Raw genomic sequence first — 24,475 nt, 5'->3', positions numbered from 1 at the left:
CGGACCAGGGCTCGAACCTGTGTCCCCTGCACTGGCAGGCGGATTCTTAACCACTGAGCCACCAGGGAAGCCCCTAAAGTCACTTTTTGAGGGGAAAATTTGCTGACCCCTTTAATTGGAATTAGCCAGGCTTCCCATTCCTATTTTAATTCCCAGCATGGTAATATCAAGTAGGATAAGTCTTACCGGTTATGATTTTTTTGACCAAAATGTTTGTGCTGTCATTACCTGTTCATTATTCCAAATGATCTATAAAATTATTTTGCATGCTCCAAAGGAAATCCCACTGGGTTTTGACTGGAATAATTTGACAGGTTAATGACAGATACTTTTTCTTTTTTAGTTTTATAGCAGTTCCATTATACACACACATTTTGTGTGATTTATACAGGAATACAAGGATGGTTTAATATTGGGAAATGTATTTGTGTGTGTTTTTTCAGTATGTCATACAAAATCCCCTTTATTATCTGCTCAGTAAATGTTGGAAAATCCTTTTAATGAAACACGACACTCATACTTAATATACAGATTTATAGAAAACCTCTTAGTAAACGATGATGCCTTATCATCAGTCTTATTTGACATATTTTAGACATTTTGGCCATGTCAGTAAAGCTGAAAGTAAATCAAGAGCAATAAATATTGAAGGTTACCTATAAAATGTTTAATACCTAGGAAATCCAAGAGAAGGGAAAAGCTGTTTTAGTAGTATGCATTGTGTACGGGGGACTCGGTGCAACAGAAGTACAGCATACCCTGAGAGGCCCTTAAAAAGAAGTGTCTGGACTCTGCTAAGAAAACTAAAAATCATATACTGAGCAATTAAAAGAATGTGCAAATAAAAAGCGTGACATGTTTTGGGATTGGTAGGAAGAGGGCACGTGGGTTGTAAAAGCATCACTCTGGGGTGACCTGAGGTGAACTGGCTTGTCTCTTGGTAGGAGGAGGAGGAGGAGCAGCCACAGCCAGCACAGCCTCCCGCCCTGCCCGTGGAGGACAAGAAGAAGATTCCAGATCCAGACAGCGACGACGTCTCCGAGGTGGACGCCCGGCACATCATTGAGTAAGGCATCCCTCCCTCCACCAGCTTCCCGCGAGGTGGCACCGGCAGAAGCTGTTAGAATCCCAGCTTCTCCCCGGACAGCACTGTCCAGCCAGCAGCCGCTGTGGGACCACAAACACCGGATTGACTTACTTCAGATGTCACTGATGTTTGTAGGGGTCGAATGACGTTCCATCCATTCACGTGGCTCATCCTGTGTTTAAGAGATAGTCGGGGGCTTCCCTGGTGGCGCAGTGGTTGAGAGTCCGCCTGCCGATGTGGGGGACACGGGTTCGTGCCCCGGTCCTGGAGGATCCCACAGGCCGCGGAGCGGCTGGGCCCGTGAGCCATGGCCGCTGGGCCTGCGCGTCCGGAGCCTGTGCTCCGCAACGGGAGAGGCCACAACAGTGAGAGGCCCGCGTACCACAAGAAAAAAAAGAAAACCAACAAAGAGATAGTCGGGGGGCTTCCCTGGTGGTGCAGTGGTTGGGAATCTGCCTGCCGATGCAGGGGATGTGGGTTCGATTCCCTGGTCTGGGAGGTTCCCATGTGCCGCGGAGCAGCTGGGCCCGTGGGCCACAATTACTGAGCCTGCGCTCTAGAGCCCGTGGGCCACAACTACTGACCCCGCATGCCACAATTACTGAAGCCCATGCGCCTAGAGCCCATGCTCCGCAACGGGGGAGGCCACCGCAGTGAGAAGCCCGCACACCGCAACGGGGAGTAGCCCCCACTCGCTGCAACTACAGAAAGCCTGCACGCAGCAATGAAGACCCAACACAGCCAAAAATAAAATAAACAAATAAAAAATAAATAAATAAAAAAGAGATAGTTGGGTTTACCACAGAAGGCCGCTTCATGCTTGTGCTTCAGCCGCAGCCCTCCCCATCTCCTCCCTGGAAGAAACTGCTTCCAGCATCGCGTGTCTTCCACACATATTTTATGCATCAGTAAGCATGACATGTATCTGTGTTTTGTTTCATTTGCACGAGTGTATCTGGGGCACAGTGTTCTGCCCCTTGCTCCTATGTCTGTGCACACAGGGTGTCTCACTCCTCCACATCTGGCCATCCTGTCATGGCATCCCTGTCATGGTCTCACGTTGTGGCCTGAGTCTGGCGGTGGTCGTTTAGGTTATTTCTCATCCTTTGGTTGTAAGCACAGTTACAATTAACATACCAATTTTATTGTGGCTTACAGGACAGAGTTAATGGATACTCTTAAATAGAGCATTGAGAGCATTATGTATTACATAAGCACTAGGTATGAAGGGAACCATATGCGGTATGCGGGCCTCTCACTGTTGTGCCCTCTCCCGTTACGGAGCACAGGCTCCGGACACGCAGGCTCAGCGGCCATGGCTCACGGGCCCAGCCACTCCGCGGCATGTGGGATCTTCCCAGACCGGGGCACGAACCATGTCCGCTGCATCGGCAGGCGGACTCTCAACCACTGCGCCACCAGGGAAGCCCAAACATACAGTCTTTTGAATCCATCAGAAATATATAGGAAAAAACCCTCTAAGCTAGGAAAACCCAGCTCACTGTGCAGGATTTGTAAGAAGATATAAAAACAAAACACAGCATAAAACAATATGATAGTTGGATCACATATATCTCTCACATTAATAAAATGTAAATAGTTTAAAGTCATTTTTTAAAAGAATTCCAGGGAGTTCCCCTGCGGTCCAGTGGTTAGGACTCTACACTTTCACTGCCAGGAGCCTGGGTTTGATCCCTCGTTGGGGAACTAAGATCCTGCAAGCCTCGTGGTGTGGCCAAAAAAATAAAATAAAATTATAAAAAGAGGTTTTTTTAATTGAAGAATTCTAGATTAGATTACAAAACAGCCTAAGTATAAATGATTCTGGTTTGTGCAAGGCTGTTGAGTGTACATTTTCCCTTTAGACTCTTGAACTCCGGGTAGGGAGGGTGGGCCATGTGACCAGCCTCTGGCTAAAAGTAACATTCCTTCTGTGGTGTGACAGTGACTTGATTCCCATGGCACCCAGAAGTCTAGTCTTGGGCCCACCTGGATTAGTGTTTGCTGCCTTGCCTGTCCTCAGACTGTGCGGCTGCTCTTTGGCTTATCTTCCGGCTCAGGCCATAAAGCTGCTCTGCGGAGGTTTGTGTCAGAAGCACATTGTCACAAGTAGGAATGTGTGTCTTCACACGGCCCTTTGATCTTGCTCCCAGGAACGCCAAGCAAGATGTTGATGACGAGTATGGCGTGTCGCAGGCCCTCGCTCGTGGCCTGCAGTCCTATTATGCCGTGGCCCACGCCGTCACCGAGAGGGTGGATAAGCAGTCGGCGCTCATGGTCAACGGCGTCCTCAAGCAGTACCAGGTAGGTTGGAGGGGGCCGTGTCCACATAGCAGTCTCGGCAGAGGGGTTTCCGCGTCGTGGGTGGCTGCTGAAGGCAGGCAGACCTGAGTTCACGGTCCACTCTTGGTCTTTGGGCAACTTGCTCTTCCCCTCTGAGCCTCAGTCTCCTCATCTGTAAAGCAGCTTCATGGTCTGACCAAGAGGAAATGAAATGTTGCAATGAATCTGTATCTGCTGGGTGCTTGATATGTGCCAAGAAGAATAGGAGCACTTTATAGGCTGTTAGCATCTGAATTCCCTCAGCCACTCTGAAGTAGGTGCTGCGGTCCTCCGAATTTCTTGGGAAGGGGGGGTGGTTGGAGGCACAACTGAGGAACAGAGAGGTACAGCGATTCCTCAAAATCACACAGTTTGGGAATGGCCGAGCCAGAATGGGACCCAGGTGTGGGCCCATGGGTGCTCAGTACATATTTCCTAGAGCTCTGTGCAGCATGAGGCAGCAAGGCAGGAGAGGTTAGCAGCCCTAGACTCGGTCCTTCCTTCTGGGAAATGGGGCAGCAGCCCCTCCTGCCAGCCTCTGAGGGTGAAGTGATGACGCCTCTGAAGCTCTTTGTCAGGGTCTGGCCTGGAACAGCCAAGAAATGGAGCTGCTTATAGTAAAAATCTCTTCTCCTGTGGCCCCATATCCCAGGCTCACCTGTAAGCTCCCAAGAGGCAGCTGGTACTGATATCCGTGCTGATATCAAGTGCCAAAGGTGAATCCTGTGGCCAGTGGAACTTTCCAGAGACCAGTGTAATCAGAGAAATCAGAACATGGCCAAGACTTAACTTGCTTAATCTGTTATGAAAATTTCCAGATTTTCCCTGAAGACAATATTCTCTCTAACTGACTGTGTTTCAGAAAGCTTCACAAGCTTTGGAAACCTTTCAGTTAATCTTGAAATGCTGTTGAGGCAGTTCTTAGTCATGTGGTGGACTCCTCACCAAGTTCCCCTGAAACCCCAACGCTCTCCTGAATCCAGTGTCACACGGTTGAGGGCAGGTTGCTCCCGATGTGCTGTGTGGCTTGGTGTCAGGCAGTGACAGACGGACACTGTAACAGTGAGAAGCTTAGCTGTTTAAATGTGCGCCCAGAAAGGACATTTCATATACATCTCTCATTAGCACAGCAACCCTGTGATTTCAGAGACAGGATTGCTGAGGATGAGGCTGAGTGGGAAAGGAGTGGGCTGACTCAGAGCAAAATACCAAGTGAAGACGGCCGCAGGAGGTCCCTGGCTGGGGCAGAACTTGTGAGTCTCCGAAGCGCGGGGAACACCCCCGAACCCAACCTGGGCTTCAGTCCTGGCCGCTTTTCCTTGCAGATCAAAGGCTTGGAGTGGCTGGTGTCCCTGTACAACAACAACCTGAATGGCATCCTGGCTGATGAGATGGGCCTGGGGAAGACCATCCAGACCATCGCTCTCATCACGTACCTCATGGAGCACAAGCGGATCAACGGGCCCTTCCTCATCATAGTACCTCTCTCGTGAGTGTGCCCACCCCAGGTGCCAGGAGTGCCCAATGGGAAGGCCCCACCACCCGAGGTCACTAGCAGCCCGGCCTGGGCTCAGACGCCTGTGTGTTAGCTTGCTTGGGCCACCCTCACGAAGGACCACAGCCTGGGTGGCTTAAACAATAGGAACTATTTCCCGGGAGGCCACAAGTCTGAGAACAAGGTGTCAGCAGGGCTGGTTTCTCCCTAGGCCTCTCTCCTGGCCTTGTGGATGTCCATCTTCTCCCTGTGTCTTCACACTGCCTTCCTTCTATGTGTGTCTGTGCCCTAATTTCCTCTTCTTACAACAAAGTTATACCAGTCATGGATTAGGGCTTGCCCCAGTGACCGTGTTTTTACTTCATTATCTCTTTAAAGACTCTATTTCCAAATATAGTCACGTTCTGGGGTGCTGGGCATGAAGATGTCAACATACAAATTTGGGGGGGGACACAACTCAGCCCATAGCCACCTGCCTCTCGTGTCAAGGCTCAGGATAGAAGGGCAGGTGATGGAGTGCCCGTCCATGATTCCTGTTGGGGCAGCTCTCACAGGATGTCCTTGGTGTCCTCTTCAGGCCCCACAATGAGCAAATTCCACACAAGGTTGTCACGGGAGTCAGATAACTGCCCACTAGAAATGTGGAGTGGAACCATTTGTGCAGACACTGTCCACTTACTGCTGGGGCACCGAGCCCTGTCGATCGCGTCCCAGCCTGGTCCAGGCACCACAGACGCTCAGGTGGCATCTGGATACCCAAACGGCGTCCAGAGGAGGCTCTCTCACTAGCCACCTCTTGGTACCGTTGGTCTTTTCCTCCCAGCAGGCACCCTTCCAGGGGCCAGGATTCCTCAGGCCATCTGGGCATCCCTCTTCCCAGCTCCGCATGTGTCACATAATGGTTCTCCTGTTCCCAGGTTTTTTCCAGAAGTCCCAGGACTGGCTGTCATTGACCCAGTTCAGGTCACATGTTAGGCAACAGTCCAGTCATGGGCCTGGGGGATGGTCTGCTCTGATGTGGCCAGGCCTCTGAGTGTACACTTGGCTTGGCCCTGAAGGGGAACCCCCTTTACCGTCGGCCCAGCACTCAGGGGGAACCATGTCTGCCTCAAGTCAGCTGTCGAGGGGGAGGATGGGAAACCGAGTACTCAGCCCTCAGCCCATGGGAACATGCCCTCCTACCTGTAAGGAGGCCAGGCCTCCAGAGGCCACGCACCCACCGCTGGGGGCCCCAGAACCCTCCCAGAATTCACCTCGAGAAGTTGATTTCCTCCTTCTGCCTTCTGTCCCTCATGGCGGTGTAAATCTGGCTGCCTTGGCAGGAACAGATCTTCATGGAGAGGGAACTGTTTCCACGGTGCAGCAGAAGGTCCCAGGCCGTGGTCAGGCCCAGCTGCTTCTCTGCTTCCCGCTGCCCTTGCCTGTGCGCTGACTCCCTGCCCTCCACTTACTCAAGTCCCTTCCCTTCTGTTTAGCCTCCCAGGCGTGACTTCATCTCCACTGGAATAGCTCTGTCCAGCGTGCTGCTCTGCAGCCTGGGTTTGTCATTCTTAAATTTTCATTTTGAAATGATTTCAGACTTACAAACAACTGCAGAAGTAGTGTAAAGAGTTCCTATATACCTTTCACCCGGCCTCCTGCATCTCACATAACCTTAGGACAGTTTCAACACCAGGATAGTAACAATGATTTAACAAATCATTGTTAACTGGTAACGAATCTAGAGACTCTATTCAGATGTTGTAGACTTCCCCACTAAAGGCCTTTTTCTGGTCCAGGATCCCACTTTGCCTTTTGTTGCCGTGTGTCTGTCATGTCGTGTCTGTGACAGTTCCTGAGTCCATCTTTGTCCTTCATGATCTTGACACTTGAATCCTGACCAGGCATTTGGTAGACTGTCCCTCAGATTGGGTTTGTGTGATGTGTCTTCTTTCTGGAATTCTGGCGAGAAACTCCAGGGTGGGTGCTGTGCCCTTCTTGGGGCCTCACATCGGGAGGCACAAGCCCAGGGGCTCCGTGACAGGAGAGCATCGCTTTGGTCTTTCCTTACGTGGTGCCTGCGGGTTTCCCCACATAAACCTAAGAGTTTTCCTTTGTAATTTATAAGTAACTTGTGAGAAGGCACTTAGAAGCTATATGAATATACCATTTCTCATCATAACTTTCCCCCGTAATTTCAGCATCTGTCAGAGGAGTCTCACCTGAAATGATCACTCTGGAAAGTGCCGAGTACTGGTTTTCTCTTTCCGGCATTCCTTCTACAGGTCTTGGAATTCCACTACAAGGAAGAGCTGTCTCTTCTCCCTTATTTAATTGTTTAATGGTGTAATTCTTCATAGAAGAATTGTCTTGTGGACACTATTGTTATTTACTTTGCTTAAATTGTCCCAGATTTGGCCCAGGGAGACGCTTCAGATCCGTCCCTGTGTCCTTTCAGCACGTCTGTGTCATTGCATTGTGGTTGTTTACTTTAGAATAGTATCAGATTTACAGAAAAGTTGAAAAGGTCGTACTCAGAGCCCCCGTATACTCTCCCCAGGTTCCCCCTGTGGTTGATCACATCTTACGTGACCGTGTTACATTCGTCACAAGTGAGGAATCAGCACTGGAACATTACTAGTAATTAAACACATTACTATTAAGTAAACTTTATGTGGATTTCTCTAGTTTTGCCCTGATTTCCATTTTCAATTCCAGGATCCCATGTGACGTACATACATACATACATACATACATACATTTATTTATTCATTCATTCATACATACATACATACATACATACATACCGGGTCTTAGTTGCAGCAGGCGGGCTCCTTAATTGCGGCTCCAGGGCTCCTTAGTTGTGGCACGCAAGCTCCTTAGTTGTGGCATGCATGTGGGATCTAGTTCCCTGACCAAGGATCGAACCCTGGCCCCCTGCATTGGGAGCACGGAGTCTTATCCACTGCGCCACCAGGGAAGTCTCCCATATGACATTTAGCCTTTACATCTCCTCAGTCTTTTCTGGTCTGTGACCATTCCTCAGACTTGGTGTAATTTTGGTGACCTTGATGGTTTTGAGGAGAACTGGTCGGGTGTTTTGTAGGATGTACCTCAGCCTGGATCTGTTTGGTGATTTTTTCATCCTTAAATGGGATGGTGGGTTTCGGGACGAAGACCAGAAGTGAAGCACGTGTCTTATCACCTCACAAGGGGGGGGCAGTTACTGTCTACATGTCTTTTCACTCTTGAGGTTGACCTTGATCACCGGGCTGAGGTAGTGTGTGTCAGGTGTCTCCACTGTGAAGTTACTCTTTTTTACCCCTTCCATACTGTATTCTGGAAAAAAGGGACTAAGTTCAGCCCAGAAATAATAGGTGGGCAATTAAGAGCTACCTCCTTGAAGGTGAAATCCCTACATAAATTTTTTGGAGTTTTCCTGTGTGGAAGATTTCTTTCTTCTCCCCCCAATTGTGAATGTATTCAATCATTTATATCAATATGGACTCCTGGATATTTATTTTATACTTTGGGTTAAACTCCAATACTAGTTTATTTTGTTGCTCAAATCATTCCAGCCTTGGCCATTGGGAGCTCTCTCAGTTGGCTGCTCTGTTCCTTTGACATGCTCCCATCATTGTGGGGTTTTTGAGCACGTCTTTGCTTTTTGGCACCCAAAGACGCTCCAGGCTCAGCTGGTACATTTCCCTCCCAGGCCTAGAACCAGCCATTTCTCCAAGAAGCCCTGGTTTCCCTTATTAGAAAATGGTCTTAGAAACCAAGATGTGGGTGCTGGGTGTGCTCCTCGCTTCTGGGGCGTCATTGCTTCTAGGTCCTCTCAGTGTGCAGTGCTAGGAAGTTTACGTACGTGTACTGACCCTAGTGCACACGTGCTGACATGGTTTGCGTCTGGTCATCTGTGTCTCTGTTAAGTGTGACCATACTGCTGTCTTTGACTCAGCCGGGACCACAGGGCTCATTCTAGCCTTTCTCCTTACTCGTGTGTTCGTTCCCAGTGTGCGTGTACAGTGCTTTCAGAATACTTAGCCTGTGAAGAACAACCTTGCGAACTAGAGATCCAGTTCCTTTTGTCCTTAGACTTACAGTTTCCAGCCAAAACATCTTTTCCAAGGTCATTTAAGTTGGCTGCTTTCCCCCATTCCGTTCAGTGAAGTTATCCCGTGTGTCGATCTTCAGCCCTTTTCACCCTTGTGCTACCCAGACCGGGGCCCAGGCTGTTGAGTGTCATCTCCAGGAGCCACCTGTGCCCTGGGGGATGTTTTCAGACTGTGAGTGTCCCGCTGTCCCGTCCACCTGCTGGGGCGTGCTGTTCTCCGCCATGAGTTTGCTTGTCCTGCCTCCCTCTTGACCCCTGACTCTGGCCTGTCTCCTTAACTTCCGCTCCCGACTCTCCCTCAGCTCTTCTCCCGCTCTGCAGATGCCCCTCCCCCACCCCAGCCTTTGGCCCTTGGCTTCTCTCTCTCTCAGTGCCCCGACCTTCCCCTATTGCTCCCTGTAATAGGAACCAGACCTCGGTGACCGAACCAGGGCAACCTTGCTGATCCCTCAGTAAGGGGAAGCCCACAGCCAGGTGGCTTCAAGCTTCCAGGACCCAGGCTCCTGCAGTTTTCTGCTCAGTAATCCTTAGCACGTGACTCCTGCCCCTAGGCCTTTACCCTCTTGGTTGCAGGATGGCCACGCTGCCTCCATCATCTCCTCTGGGTTCCCAGAATGATGGGCGGGGCACAGGGCAGCAGGAGCGTAGGGCAGCTGAGTCTCCACCCTCCTTCAAGACCTTTTCCTGACTTTCAGCCCAGCGACTTAAGCTTCCATCTCATTGGCTCAGACTGTGCCCACCTGGTTGGCCCTGGCTGCTGGGGGAGCTCCTCAGTGGAGCTTGCAGGGAGGAGCTGGGTGAGCCGCGAGCAGTCCCTTCCACTTGGCTTTTGCATCCTGTCTTTACAAACCCCCTGGTCTAGACTGTCTGAGTGAGTTCCCTCCCCCACCGAAGACTCTGTGTCCCAGTATTTCCCCGAGAGCCCACCCGCTCTGAACTTGGCTTTACTGTCGCTGTCACCCTCTCCTGAGGTTCTCTCTTGTAGTCGGGGGTGACTTGTCCCTCCTCACCCGCCCCCATGTCCGCTCACTGCCCATCTCTGTCTGTCCCCCCTCTTCCTGGCCTCGAGCCCTCCTGCGCTCCCCCGCCTGCAGTCTTCTGCCCGGGCCTGGCTTGGTCTCGCCTGCCTCCCATCCTCATTCTGCCTCTTACCGGGCAGGAACCTTCAGTGGCTGCCAGTTTCATTTTGACATGGCACTGCGACTCGGTGGTGTCTCCTGTAGCCCCGGCCTCCGTGGCATGACTCCCGCACCCCACCCCCAGCATCCTGAGCCTGAAATGAGGCACCATGAATCTGCGTTTTTCTGAGCAGCAGGTCTGCAGCTTGTGGTGTGTTCTCACAGGGGCCTGTGGCCACACAGCGGTGACAGAGAACTGATCTCCAGGGTCCAGCTCCTGGTCCTGGCCCTCTCCGGCCGCCCTGGCGGGGGCTGACCCTATACCCACCACCACGCCTTTGTGTGTCCCTGTGTCTTCCACCTGGGGCACCATCCCCTCCTTCCCTCAGATGGTCCATTACCCGGCCAGCTCTGAGGGTCACACACACATCAGCTTCACTCCCTCGTGGGCATCTGTTGGACAGTTGCTGTCAACAGAACTAGACCCTGACTCTCCCTTCCTTGTTTCCACCAGAACGCTGTCCAACTGGGCATACGAATTTGACAAGTGGGCCCCCTCGGTGGTGAAGGTGTCCTACAAGGTACGTCGCCCCCTGAGGAGGTGGGCATGGGCAGGGTGGGAGAATAGGGGATATGTGTGGGTGAAGAGGGGCATCAACTTGCATTAATGACAGGATGCACGTGTGCATGTGCGCGTCTTCTTATGTTATACACATGGGATCCTGCCATTAACACAGGGTTTGGATCACTTTATTTCGAGGAGTGATGCTGCTTTTTTACCTGAAGTTATGGACTCAGTTTGTGGAATGTGGTGACATTAACGCATTCACCTGAAGATTTCATTATTCTTGCCGAGCTTTGGTTAAAACCCATTCACGTGGGATGACTTAGCGAGTGTCCACCGTGGGCTGCTGTGTGACGGGGGACACCAGGACACGTGGGCCCCGTGCAGGCCTGCTCTGAGTGCCACCCCTAGATCAGTTCTCCTGTGAAGTGGGGACTAAATGTGCCTCTTGTCCTCGTGGGGAGAGAGGCAGAGAGGGCCTCACACAGCCACTCAGTGGCAGAGCCCCGTTGTGCCCTTGGCCACAGGTCTACTGGGCCCAGGCTCACTACCCTGTGCTGAGAGGCTCTTGGCCCCATGATGGGGAAAATCGGGTCCCGGCAGAGGGGACAGCGTGTCTGGGGAGAACTTGGTGCGTTTGAGGAGCTAAAAGTCGTTCGGCTGGCAAGAGCTTATGGGAACGAGTGCAGCTCTGTCTGGAACGTGAGCTTTGAACAGGAGGGACGGGGCAGATTTGCTAACCGGAGCTGCCCTTTGGGAGTGATCACGGTGGTCTGCGCCTGTGTGGGAGGCCTGGAGGCCTGAGATGGGGACCCGGGAAGAGGAGGGTGTGGGAAGCGGAGCTGGTTGACCATCAGGAGTGAGGCCGATGGAGGTGCAGGCAGCAAGCCTCCCAGGGGCCCGAGCCGCCCAGGACCCACACTCCTCTCTCCGCTCCCCACACTTGGCCCTCTGCCCTTGCCGGCGTGAGGGGCCAGGACCCGAGGCCCAGAGGCTGAGGCGCGAGTGTCTTCTTTCCCTCACAGGGCTCTCCAGCAGCCAGACGTGCTTTCGTTCCCCAGCTCCGGAGCGGCAAGTTCAACGTCTTGCTGACGACCTACGAGTACATCATTAAAGACAAGCACATCCTTGCAAAGGTAGCGTGTCTGCCTGTAAAACAAGCCAGCCCAGGCCGTCGCGTGCTGTCAGGGAGCCCGTGATCCAGCCCAGGATTGTCGCAAGTGTGTCACGCTTCCCATCTTCTCAAAGCCCCCGAAGACATTTCTCAGTGATTCCCCCACATATGTGTAAAAAGACAGCTGCTCTGTGTGCGAACAGCCCCGGTCGAGGTGACCTTGGGCTTGCCTCTCCGGCCATCTGTCCCCAGGCTGGCCCTGGGCCACGTCCAGAGACTGGCTGCGTCTGCGCAACATGTGGACTGGCTCCTCTCGGGCCTTCTGCCCGAAGAGCCTGGTCACACGCGGTGACTCTCGACCCACCTGTCTTGCCTGCCGTGTCCCTGGCAGGGCTGTGGTGAGGCCCCCCTTGTCTCCGCCTGTCTCTAGAGGCCTCAGACCTCCCTCCCTGGTGGCCATGTCTCCCTACCACAGCCTACAGGAAAGCGGCCCACGAAGCAGGAGGGATTTGGTATCCAGGTCCAAGCACTCTGACGTCCTGTGTTCTCTCAGCCTTGGACCGCTGGGTTGGCGCATTCAGTGGGGGCTGTGCACGTGGGGCAGCCTCTTAGCTGACACAGTTGTGAAGGCAGCTCTAGTTGGGCCATCAGGGAATTACCGAGAATAAACCATGACCCAGATAGGAGGCAGGCACCATCCCTCGCCTACAAAAAGCTCTTTTCCCGGTTTGGGAAGGGGTCGAGCCAGAAGGTGCTGCATCTGGCCTCACTAACCGTGTAGGGGATTAAGTCAAGTGGTGGAGTTTTTGACCCAGTGGATGGAGGAGATGTTTACGTGTTACCACACCTGTCGGCCTTGGTCGTACTGATGACATTTGTGCTTGATGTGCATCTCTGAGCTACGGATGAGGAAACTGGGGCCCAGGGAGCTGGTGTCCAGTGTGCAGGCTCACCCTTCTGACCCAGTACAAAGCCAGGCCCATCCCAAGCATGAGAACGGGGCTCTGAAAATCCTGTGTTTGTCTGACCGTGGCTTTAATTAACGTAAACCCCTTGCCATGGGGGTTCCTCGTGGGAAGTGGCTGCTAGGCCCCACCCCAGTCGGTTCTGCCCTTTTCGTCTGGGACACCTGATGGGCAGTTCCTCAGCCAGGCCGTGCCAAGGAAGCCAAAGCCAGAGTGGCTCTGAAGCTCGTCACAGTCACATGTAAATAGGGATTTACACCTGCGGCTCCTGCCTGCAGACTCACACTTATGGTTAGAATCGACATCTAGCCTGTGTCCACCAGCCGTGTGGCCACTGACAGGCTCTGGGGCGCAGCCGGGGCCCCCAGAGCGCACCATCTGAACCCACCTGTGCTGCTCCTGCCTTAGAGCTGCCGCCTGCTGATTGGAAATGCACCCGTTGCTGAGCCAAGTCCCCTGAAGACCCCACCCCTGAGGGCCTCTGATCAGCAGGGGGGTTGTTATTTGGGGTGTTTCTCTGTGTCATGTACTAGCATACATAATTTTCTTGGGAAACCAAAGTACTTTTCTGCCCCTGGATTTGTTCACCCAGTCGCAGGTCACAGCCGTGTCTCCCTGTCCGCGTGTCCGTCTTCACCCCCTGCTTTACAGAGGCTGCGGTGTGAGCTGATCCCTCATCAGGGGCTGTTGTTGTGCTCACGTTCTCCAGCTCAGCAGGCCGTTCTGCCCAGGGCCTTCTTGCCTAATGGCCGTGAGGTCCTCACCCAGGTGGGCAGCGCCGCTGCCTGTCCTCCCCTGACCTCCTGCTCTCGGCCCACAGATCCGTTGGAAGTACATGATCGTGGACGAAGGCCACCGCATGAAGAACCACCACTGCAAGCTGACGCAGGTCCTCAACACGCACTACGTGGCCCCCCGCCGCCTGCTGCTGACGGGCACGCCGCTGCAGAACAAGCTCCCTGAGCTCTGGGCGCTCCTCAACTTCCTGCTGCCCACCATCTTCAAGAGCTGCAGCACCTTCGAGCAGTGGTTCAACGCGCCCTTTGCCATGACCGGGGAAAAGGTGGGTGTGCAGCCAGCCACGTTGTGGCGGGGGGTGGAGTGGGGAGCCGTGAACCTCGGCCACAAGCAGCTCCGAGGACCCTCCAAATTGATGGTCCCGGCCCAGCTGGCTTCCCTGGGTCGTTGTGGGTTGAGTGCCCACCACAGCCGGCCCAGCAAAGCACAGGGCAGGCCTGGCACCAAAGGACCCCAGAGGAGAAAGGCAGAGAAATCCCAGGGGATGCTTGGGGCTTCCCTGACCCTGTGCCCCAGGCACAGGGAGGGGACAGCAAGGAATATGGCCCTGAGGTGTGAAGGTGCAGCTGGAGGGCCTGAGGAGAGTTTAATTTTCACCCTGAGGGCAGCGGGTAGCTTGGATGGTTTCAGTGAAAGGAGTAACATGGTCAGATTCTGTCCCTTTTGTTTTTAAAGACGGCTGTGGGTTGTGGCCAGTGTCTCTCAATGTCTGCGTGGCTGGGAGTGGCGTTGTTGGTGTGTCTGTGGCCGCCGCGTTTTCTGTTGAAGGAGGTCAGCGGCCTGAGCCTGATGACCGAGGAGGTGGGCACGATCGCAGGGCTTAACGTTGAGCGTCACCGCCCACGGCAGCCGTGCCCCAGCTCACTTGTTCCCAGTTAGCGGATTTTCCTGAGGCAAGTCTGGGACAGCTGTTCCTCAGCTCTTACAGGGGGGCCTCTGTCAGCATCATCCCGCCTCCTTGGTACCGGCTGAGGCAGAAGCCCTCCTGAAGGAGAAATTGAGGCCTTTCCAAGGATCTCATAACAAAGGAGCCCCCAGTTTTCAGATTCCCAGGGACCGCCTCCTCCAAGAGCTGAGGAACAAATGCTCTGGTTTCACGTATTTTCAAGTTGAGCAAAAGCTCTGCCCAAAGGGACCCAGAGAAGAAAAGTTCAGATGTCATGTTTTCACTTAAAAAAAATTTTTTTAATTTACATTTTTATCAGAGTAGCAGGCCTCCTGGGAGAGCAGCATTTCTTTCCGTCCTTCCCACCCAGGCCAAAAGGAGAGTTGACTTGGGCTTCCAGTGACAGAGCCCTCTTGGAGCACCCCCCCAGTTACGCCACACGCTCTATCCGCGTGGCCCCCGCAGTGCTATCCAGATTTCGTTTGGATGTGTTGGCAGGACTCCAGGCACGTGGGTTTGTTACTCTTCGGGAAGCGATGCAGCATGCTGCTGTGTTTCATAGTGCCCTGGGGCCTTGGCTTCCGTGTCCCAGGGCTTCCATGGAAGGTCTTAGATCCTTGCAGTTTTTCAGAGGAAGAGGTTGCCCTGCTAGGCTCCTGTGAAGCTTAGGGTAGTCTGAAAAGGAGGTGCTGAGCACAGGGTGACTCCAGATGGCCCTTCGCTGCATCCCTGTTCCCTCCTTTGGAGGTAACGCTTGGTTGTCATGTCTTGTTGGGGCTGCCAGGTGGACCTGAACGAGGAGGAAACCATTCTCATCATCCGTCGTCTCCACAAAGTGCTGCGGCCCTTCCTGCTCCGGCGGCTCAAGAAGGAAGTCGAGGCTCAGTTACCTGAAAAGGTACCACGTTTAGTTTTTTTCTTTTTGGCCACGCTGTACAGCTTGTGGGATCTTAGTTCCCTGACGAGGGATCGAACCCTGGCATCCCGGTAGTGGAAGTGCCGAGTCCTAACCACTGGACTACCAGGGAATTCCACGTACCATGTTTGTTTTGAGCGGAAGTCCCAGTGCGGCATCGTCCAGGGGGCCTCCCTGGGGTGGGCCCAGTCAGGTGGCTCCCCTGGGTCCCAGGCCTGGCCCTGGTCTTGCCTCGGCATTCAGGAGTCGATCCCGCCTGGGGTTGGCCACTCTCCCTCACTGGGTCTCTCAAGTGGAAGGCAGGTGTGCTAAGTTAGAGCACTAAGTCCCCCCAGGGCCCCCTCCCCTTTCCCCTGGGTGGGCTTGGGGTCCCTGGCCAGTCGCCCCCCCCAGTCACATTTGCGCTTTGTTTCTTGGCCGGCTGTGGGCAGGCCTTTGGAAGGTAGCCGAGTTGCCCCATCTGGCCCAGGAAGCCCCCCACATTCCTCTGCCCCGGTGCATCTGCCACATCCCATCTCCCCTCGTCCCCCTGGGTATGGGGTTTCCTCACGGTCACCCCTGTGTGCCCTGATCAGAGCACACAGTCCAGGGCCCAGGATGCCTCTGAGAGGCTGGGCGATCAGAGACGGGCCCAGGCTGGGCGTTGGGCTCCGGGACCCTCGGCTCCAGTTCCGGCTGACGGCGGTGTGTGCCCTGCAGGTGGAGTACGTCATCAAGTGCGACATGTCCGCGCTGCAGCGCGTGCTTTACCGGCACATGCAGGCCAAGGGGGTGCTGCTCACCGATGGCTCTGAAAAGGATAAGAAGGTTGGCCCGGGGCCCCCCTTCCCCCCCAGTTGTCCACAGCAGGCGTGCTGGGGGCCACTGGGTGCGGGGCTTTTGCACACTGTAAGCAGCAGGCTCTCGCCTCCTCGGAGGTGATAGTCGTGGCCGAGGCCCCATCTGGCCGTGGTCCCGAGGGTGTTGACTGGGCCTGGTTTAAATCACAGCTGGTGTGGATGGGTCCAGTCCATAAGGCTGAGGGGACAGAGGCTGATGGCCCGTTTCCAGGGAGGCCCCCGAGCCTCCCAGTCAGCAGCCTGGGGTCCTCTGCTCGTGAAGTGCTCTCTCCCGTGGATGCATCAGTCGGAAGTGGGGGGCCCAGCACGGACCCCAGCCATTAGAATATTCTAGGGAGTCCCACCTTCCCAGCTGGGAAAGAGCCTCGACGGCCAGGGCCACTGAGCCCGTTTCCCTCGTCATTACGTGGCGTTGGGGTGACGTTAGTTTACGGTGGGGAGGTGGGAGCTAGGCAGGCTGCTGCCTTTCGGCCCCTCTGAGGTCCTGGGCCCCCCCGCCCCTGCTCCCCTCACCAGGACTGCAGCTGTCCTCCCAGATCCCTCGCTTCTGCCCCCGCGGCCTCGGGCTTGGCCCTGCCACCCCATTTTCTCTTCCAGATGTTTCGTTTGGGCCCTTTCTTACCCGAGCTGTTGCAGCACCCTGTTTCCTGGTTTTCTTCTTGGCCCACGGCACCCACCCCGGCATCCTTCCTTCACCCTGTAACCAGAGATCTTCCTAAGCCGTCTGGCTGCAGCCCCACCCCGGGGACTCCCCCCAGTGCCCACAGAGCTGGCCTCACAAAGTGTTTGTGATCCACCCTCAGCTCTTTGCCAGTCACGTTTCCCCTGTGTCCCGCCGGCCCCTCCTCACCCTCCACCCTCCACCCTCCAGGGTGCCAGGGGGTCTCCGCTTCCCCCAGCGCTGGCTTCTTGCTGGCTTCAGGCCTCTGAGCCCCGACAGGAGCCAGCTGCACACGCCCCGTCTCCTCTGCCACAAGCCACAGCTCCTCTCACGTCCTTCTTCCACGCCTCCTCCCCCAACCCCACCCCACCCCACCCCGGAACAAGACCGATCTGGGAGCCTCTATTCTGCCTCCTCAGGGCAAAGGTGGCACCAAGACCCTGATGAACACCATCATGCAGCTGAGGAAGATCTGCAACCACCCGTACATGTTCCAGCACATCGAGGTGAGGCCCAGGGCCGGGGCAGCAGGCCCAGCGGTACCCGGAGCTCGGGGGCCTCAGCCCTGCACAGGGCCCTGCTCTCAGAGGGGTCTGTCTGCGCCTAGCCCCTAGACAGAGCTAGGTCACTTCTCTCTGGCAACTTTAGAGAAAAAGAGCTTGTAAGGTTTAGACTAGATGATGCTTGTACATTTGCCTTTTTATGGATTTTTTGTTTGCAAGTGCTTATATATTGTAAAGAATCCAAACTGTAGGGAAATATGCAAGAGAAATGAAAATCCCACCTCAGGTAACTGCCGAAGCCTTCGGAGGCTGTTCTCCGGAGTCGCTTCCCCCGCGGTGGGGTTGTGCTGCCTCTGCTTGTTGGTTACTAGCCTTCCCCACTCGGTGACACGTGGGGCCATCCTGGGCAGAGCATGGAGAGCAGCGTCCCTCTTCCTGACGGCTCTGGGCCCCAGTACCCTTGAGAGTCTGGATGCTTGCTTCTGAAAAGCACACATATGTCCGTACATTCTGGCATAAAGTTCCGGGGTCATGCCAGAGGCCCCTGGGCTTCCATTTCAGCTCACCAGGTGTGGTCTCAGGCGCGCGCCGTCCTCGCGCGCTCCTTCCCGTGGTTAAGAATGTTAGGTCATGACGGAAGGGATGTCAGTGGGATAGAAAAGCTGTGTTCAGCATCTGTGTGGCCTTGGGGCCGCCGTGGGCGATCGCTGAGCATGGGTGGGAGGGCTCGAAGGCATGGGGCCTAGCCGTCTTTTCCTGCCCCGCACTGACCCGCCTCTCATTCCATCGCAGGAGTCCTTTTCCGAGCACTTGGGATTTACCGGTGGCATCGTCCAAGGGTGAGAATCTTCCTAGCTTAACGGGGTGGGCAGACCATCTGTGTGCCAGTATTTCTCTCTTTGGTTGTCTTTATTTCTGTTGTTATGCTTGTCTAATTTCAAAGGCAGTATATTCCTGGCAGAAAACTTTGAAAACATAGATGAACCCAAAGAAGAGAATAAAAATTCTCCACTTGGAGAGGTGACCACACCTGGCTTCCAGGCCCCACCTCTGGGCTCTGTGACCTGTGACAGCTTTCTTAACCACTCTGAGCCTAAACTCTGCCCACCAACAGAGGGATAACTCTTTATACAGTGCGCCACGCACCTTGCTCTGGGGGTGTTTTCTCCAGCGTTGTTTATAAAGCGCAGCCCAGGCATCGTTCAGCCCTGGTGTTGGGACACAAATGCTGCCTCAAGATTTCACCGTTAAAACATTCTTAACCCTAAAGCCACCATTATTTCTCTGGGATAGTAAACTATTTCCTAGAGCAGAGGCACCGAATGAAAGGGCAAAAGGTTCTTTAGCTGTGTAGTTCTTTATACCAAATTGCATAATGGGGTCCCACAGACCTGGTTTTGAGCCCGGCCCTGGCAGGTCAGCAGCCGTGTCACACTGTCCCCCAGCCTCAGTTTCCACATCTATAAACCAGGAGCGAATGACAGAAGTTGCAGTGGCCCTTAGTCCTGTGTGTGGTGCGGTGTGGGCACTCTCCACTGGGAGCCTCTGCTCTTGGAAAGTTCTTAAACAGGAGGCCTGGCTTCCCGGGGCAGCCCCTGTCCATGCCCATTGTCCCAGGATCTTTACTAATAAATAGCACCTTCTTTCGCTCTTAGAAGTATCCAAGTTGGTCAGTAATTTCATGACCAAGTTTATTTTAGTTGGGTTGAAATGGCTTTGCTGAAACTTTGGTGGGGGGAGGGGGGCGGGGGCGGGCACGGGGGTAGTCTGCCAAGGAAGCACTTGTGTGCCCCCGAGCCTGGTGGCCAGCCTGCCTAGGCCGGCTCAGGTAGCCTGGGCATGGGAGCGCACGTCCTCCTTGACCTGCCTGCAGGGCACTGTGGTTCATGTGGTGTGTGTGTCCTTCCCCACCCCCTCCACTCCGCAGGCTGGACCTGTACCGAGCCTCGGGGAAATTTGAGCTGCTCGATAGAATTCTTCCCAAACTCCGGGCCACCAACCATAAAGTGCTGCTGTTCTGTCAGATGACCTCCCTCATGACGATCATGGAAGACTATTTTGCGTATCGCGGCTTTAAATACCTCAGGCTCGATGGTGAGTACGATCGGGAGAGAGACGTTTGTTAAAGGGCGGCCTCGTTATCCGCTGCTGCCAAAGCTTCTCTAGGTCTAGCGGCAGGAGTGGGCATAGCGGCTCACTCAGTGACACAGGCTTGCGGGAATGGGAGGGAGGGCCCTGGGAGTATCATGGCTGGATCTCCTGAATGTGAGGCTCATGGTGTTTGCACCATAATGCTGCGTCCAGTCCAGTGGTTAAGGGTTGCTCTACGGTCCTGTTATGGTGGGAAGTGACAGAAACCCATATCCTGTGGGCATAAAGAAGGAAGTCTTGACAGACTCACATAACTGAACCTCAAGGGTTGCTTCAGGCACAGCTGGATCCAGGTGCCCAGATAGTGTTAAGAGGGGCTTTTCTGGAGCTCCTGGCTCTTTGTCCTCCATTTTGGCTTCATTCTTAGCCAACCCCTCCGGGCTTTCCTTCCACCTACCTGCTCAGTGTCCCGAACAGAGAAGCAGCTTGTCTTTTCCCCCAGGGGTCTGGGGGTGAAATTTCATTAGGCTGCTGTGAGCAACATGCTCTTCTCTCCACCGCCTGGGTGGCTCTGGAGCTGGAATCGGGCCCGTTCATGCCGGAACTGTGAGCACTGAGAGAAGCAGGAAAGGGAGGGAGGAAGAAAGGGAGGAAAACCAATGCTGCAGGGGTGATAGCGGCAAGTTCCCTGGGAACAGCACTGACTGTGACCACATGCACTCATAAGAAGCCCTGTTTCTGCCTTGTTCCCAGCACGCAGGAGCTCCGGGGAGGAGGGGGCTGAGTGAGATGCTGACAGTGTGCAGGACCCGTGCTCTGACACGTGTCAACTGACCGGGAAGACCCTAGAGGGAGCCCCCCACCCTCTGTCAGATGGAGTGAATGGGGCTCTCGAGAAAAATGAACTTGGGGGCCTCCAGGGTAAACACAGTTAAGAAGTGTGGGATAAACCACACTTCTCAGAGCCTTTATCTAAGCTCGTTGCTATGTGCATCCACAGCCAACACCCCAAACCTTTTTGCCCCCATTGTGTCTTTCACGGTACATCTTGTGGAACTGTTGTTTTTTTCAGACGCGAGGTTGCTGGGCGGATCTGTCTGTCGGTCTCTGCCCTCCCCACTCCCACCCAGAACCTTTGCTGCATCCCTGTCTTGCCTTCCTTCGGCCTGTTCTTGGAATTCTGTCCAGGGCGACCTTTACAAACACAGCTGTGGTCAGGTCCTCCCTCAAACCTCCCTCCTTCAGGTGCTTCCCATGGCTTGGAAGGCCTGCGTGGCCAGGCTCACCTCGCCCCTCCCTCTGTGTGCTGGCCTCCCCAGTGGCCTCTCTGTCCTTCAGGGGCTGAGCCTTCATGAGCGCTACTCCTTGTCTGTGTCACTGCCCCGCCCCCTAGAGGACAGGCCAAACGTGAAGAGTGTGTTCCCACCCACCCCAGCGCCCATCCATTTGCCCGCCCCCCCTTTTTTTTTCCTCCATGATGAGAGTCCTCTATCTAGGATGAGGACTTTTGTTTGCTTGGCTGTGGCTGCATCTCTGGGCACCTCATGTGGTCACTGCCACATGAGCGGAAGCTCTGGGAAAGAAAGGCAAAGGGGGGGAATTCCCTGGCAGTCCAGTGGTTAGGACTCCGCTCTTCCACTGCAGGGGGCCCAGGGTCAATCCATGGTCGGGGAACTAAGGTCCCGCGTGTCACACAGTGCAGCCAGAAGGAAAAAAAAGAACGGCAACGGTGGGGGCTCGGTGACACGTGGAGTGGAACCTTCTGCTCTCAGAATGCCGAGAGTGAGGGTGCAGGCCGGGCATCTGGGATCGGCCCCTCCACCTGGGCCTGCCTCAGCCCCTCCTTGGAACTGGGGCAGCCCAGGCACCAGTGGGCATCAGGCCTCCATGCTGTTCATTGTGACGTGTAGGAGAGTGGCTGGAAGCAACACCAGGAATACACCTGATTTCCCCAGAGGCACCTCTGCTCCCCAGGCTGGCAGTAGCCCGAGGAGCTTAGATGCCCCTCTGAGCATCACGATGCTGAGGATCATGTCCTGGGCCATCACATTAGAGTCCCTGTGGCTCCACGAAGAGGGGAGCCATCCTGCCCAGAGGGAAACAAGTCTCCATTGTAAGCCCCCCGTGTGCTCGCCTGTAGATGATTCCCTTTGTGAATGGAGAAAACCCATCACAGTAGGATGGAGGCAGGCGCCAGCCCTCTGGCCAGTTGTTCGATACCATAGCAGCCCCATCTGCCCGCCTGGAAACCCCACGTGGGTTTGGGGGCACGGCGTTAACAGTGTTGCTGCAGTGTCTCCCACCACCGCCTGGACAGCTGGGCAGGGCAGGTGGTGGCGACTCATTGGGCAGCCCCATTGCCTGGGTGTCTGCTGGGTGCCGGGCACTGTGCTCCAGCGCCTGCCCACTTAGTTCCCACAGCAGCCCCGATTTACACGGAGGAGACACCGGAGGCCCGTTGGGGCTCGTTTTCTTCTCCTGGGGTGGGAGGACTGGCGGTCAGTAGTGTCACCGTAAATCTGAGTTGTTCGCCAGTCACCACTCATGGCCACGTGTTGAGCGAGTGTCCATGGCTTGGGTGGCCCAAGTTGGATGGCTGTGGACTCTATACCTGCTCCCTGATGTAGGTGTTCCTCTGTCTCCTTTGCACCACCGCCCGCCCCGCCTCCACCCGCCACGGTCACCTTGCTAATAACCCTGCTCTCCCCACCCGCCGGCAGGAACCACTAAAGCGGAGGACCGGGGCATGCTGCTGAAGACCTTCAACGAGCCCGGCTCCGAGTACTTCATCTTCCTGCTCAGCACCCGGGCTGGGGGGCTAGGTCTGAACCTTCAGTCAGCCGACACTGTTATCATATTCGACAGTGACTGGAACCCCCACCAGGTAACAGCTCTCAGGCCCCCTAGGGGGAGGGGCTCGAAGCCTCAGGGAGACCATGCCCACTAGCATGAGTGTCCACTGGCCTCTTGACATTCTCCTGGAGTCCCGGAAGCCCCTGGAGAGAAGCCCAGAGAGCAGTTACTTTCCTCTGTTTCTCAAAACGAAACTAGTTTTTTGCTCTGATTATGAAAAAATTCATGTTCCGTTGTTATTTAAAAAAAATAATCCTGGGAATTCCCTGGTGGTCGGTGGTTAGGACTCTGCGCTCTCACTGCAGAGGGCCTGGGTTCAATCCCTGGTCAGGGAACTAAGATCCCACAAGCCACATGGCACAGCCAAAAAAACAAAAAGAATTCTGGTGTCGCGTAAATGTGCAAAGAAAGTGGAAGATGCCCCAGTCCTATCAGCTGGCAGTAATGGTCACTGTTTTAGTCATGCAGGTCCTTCCTGGCCATGTTCTGGCCCAGCTCTCATGCTGGCGCCTCTTAAAACCACACTGGGGCGTACTTTTTGTGCTCTGTGCACTGCTGCCCTTGTTTCTTATCCACATATCCTGCACAGGGCTCCGTGCCTGTAGATAACAGGGATGTGGTATTTTATAGATGCAGTAGTTTTTTGTTTGTTTGTTTGTTTATAAATTTATTTATTTATTTTTTGGCTGCGTTGGGTCTTTGTTGCTGCGTGTGGGCTTTCTCTAGTTGCAGCGAGCAGGGGGCTACTCTTCCTTGCAGTGTGCAGGCTACTCGTTGTGGTGGCTTCTTTTTGTTTCAGAGCATGGGCTCTAGGCACACGGGCTTCAGTAGTTGTGGCATGTGGGCTCAGTAGTTGTGGCTCGTGGGCTCTAGAGCACAGGCTCAGTAGTTGCGGCACACGGGCTTAGTTGCTCCGCGGCACCTCCGGGATCTTCCTGGACCAGGGCTTGAACCCATGTCCCCTGCACTGGCAGGCAGATTCTTAATAGCTGAGCCTCCAGGGAAGCCCTGGTACAGTAGCTTTAAAGTAAGTATTTACCTCTTGCGTCTTACTATAAAAGTAGTAATTTTTTCAAATGCAAGTACCAATAAGTGAAAGTAACAAATTAAAGAGTCCAGTTTTCCCCTTCCCCACCAACCCCGCTCTTCTCTGAGCCAGCATCTACCCGTGTACACACATATATTTTGGCTTTGACATGAACACGGCATGTTCCAGCACGTGTGTCTTCCCGCCAGCAGCTGGTGTGTTCATGTCTCCATGCAAGCACATGGGGACTCTCCCCAGCCGCTTCCTCAGCAGCCAGCTATCTTGGCATATGGTGGCCCCAGGATTTTTTTTTTTTTTGCGGTATGCAGGCCTCTCACTGCTGTGGCCTCTCCCGTTGCGGAGCACGGGCTCCGGACACGCAGGCTCAGCGGCCATGGCTCATGGGCCCAGCCACTCCACAGCACGTGGGATCTTCCTGGACCGGGGAACGAACCCGCGTCCCCTGCGTCGGCAGGCGGACTCTCAACCACTGCGCCACCAGGGAAGCCCGGCCCCAGGATTTTTGACTCAAATCCCAGTTGGCAGACGTCCGGGTTTTCTGTTCCCCTTGGGGAACCTTGTCCCTGTCTTGGAGCACCAGCCAGGCCAAGCCTGAGAGGTGGGATTGCTCAGTCCACAGGCCTGTCCCTTCACGTTCTGGTTGGTTCTGCCACAGTGGCCTCCAGCAGGCTGCTCCAGCTTTCACTCCTGTTGACGGTGCGAGCGAGCCCTTCTCCACAGCCCAGCAGAGCTGGTTATCGGTGTGTAAACCACGGGCGCCTGACAGACGAGTGCCTGGGATGGTTGCTGCGCCAGCCTGGGGTGTGGCTGCCGCCCGGACCTCGATGACTGGCCTGTTTCCTGAGAGGTGGTCCGAGTGTGCTTCCCCCACCCACAGGCTGTCGAGGGGAGAGACCCCCGTGGAGCCCTGTCCTCCTCCACACCCGGGGGGTATCAGAGGTCATGAAGCACATTGCAGAGCCAGGAATCACGCCGGCTGAGCTGCAGGGCAGGGTTGAGGGTACGAACCGTGGACACAAAGCACGCCTGTTCCCACCAGGTGTGGCCTCTGCTGCCCCCATGAGGTGCAGATCTGGAGGTCAGCCCCACACAGCTGCAGGCCCCAGACACAGGATCTC

General features: G+C 54.7%; 1 protein-coding gene across 8 annotated transcripts in view; it reads left to right on the top strand.

The window, feature by feature from the left end:
• SMARCA4 (SWI/SNF related BAF chromatin remodeling complex subunit ATPase 4) overlaps positions 1–24,475 on the top strand; it is an 87,268-nt gene that overhangs the window by 38,462 nt on the left and 24,331 nt on the right. For all 8 annotated transcript variants that reach the window (XM_082650744.1, XM_082650745.1, XM_082650750.1 and 5 more), the window contains 12 exons: positions 945–1,066; positions 3,241–3,391; positions 4,735–4,898; positions 10,633–10,699; positions 11,709–11,819; positions 13,583–13,825; positions 15,231–15,344; positions 16,062–16,169; positions 17,282–17,368; positions 18,158–18,204; positions 19,293–19,459; positions 22,177–22,340. In XM_082650744.1, coding sequence (XP_082506870.1) covers positions 945–1,066; positions 3,241–3,391; positions 4,735–4,898; positions 10,633–10,699; positions 11,709–11,819; positions 13,583–13,825; positions 15,231–15,344; positions 16,062–16,169; positions 17,282–17,368; positions 18,158–18,204; positions 19,293–19,459; positions 22,177–22,340 — 1,545 coding nt within the window. The remainder of the gene's footprint in view (positions 1–944; positions 1,067–3,240; positions 3,392–4,734; positions 4,899–10,632; positions 10,700–11,708; positions 11,820–13,582; positions 13,826–15,230; positions 15,345–16,061; positions 16,170–17,281; positions 17,369–18,157; positions 18,205–19,292; positions 19,460–22,176; positions 22,341–24,475) is intronic.

This window comes from Grampus griseus (assembly GCF_964374135.1).
Source record: "Grampus griseus genome assembly, chromosome: 3".
NCBI lineage: Eukaryota > Metazoa > Chordata > Mammalia > Artiodactyla > Delphinidae > Grampus > Grampus griseus.
This window is presented reverse-complemented; position numbering and strand designations above follow the sequence as displayed.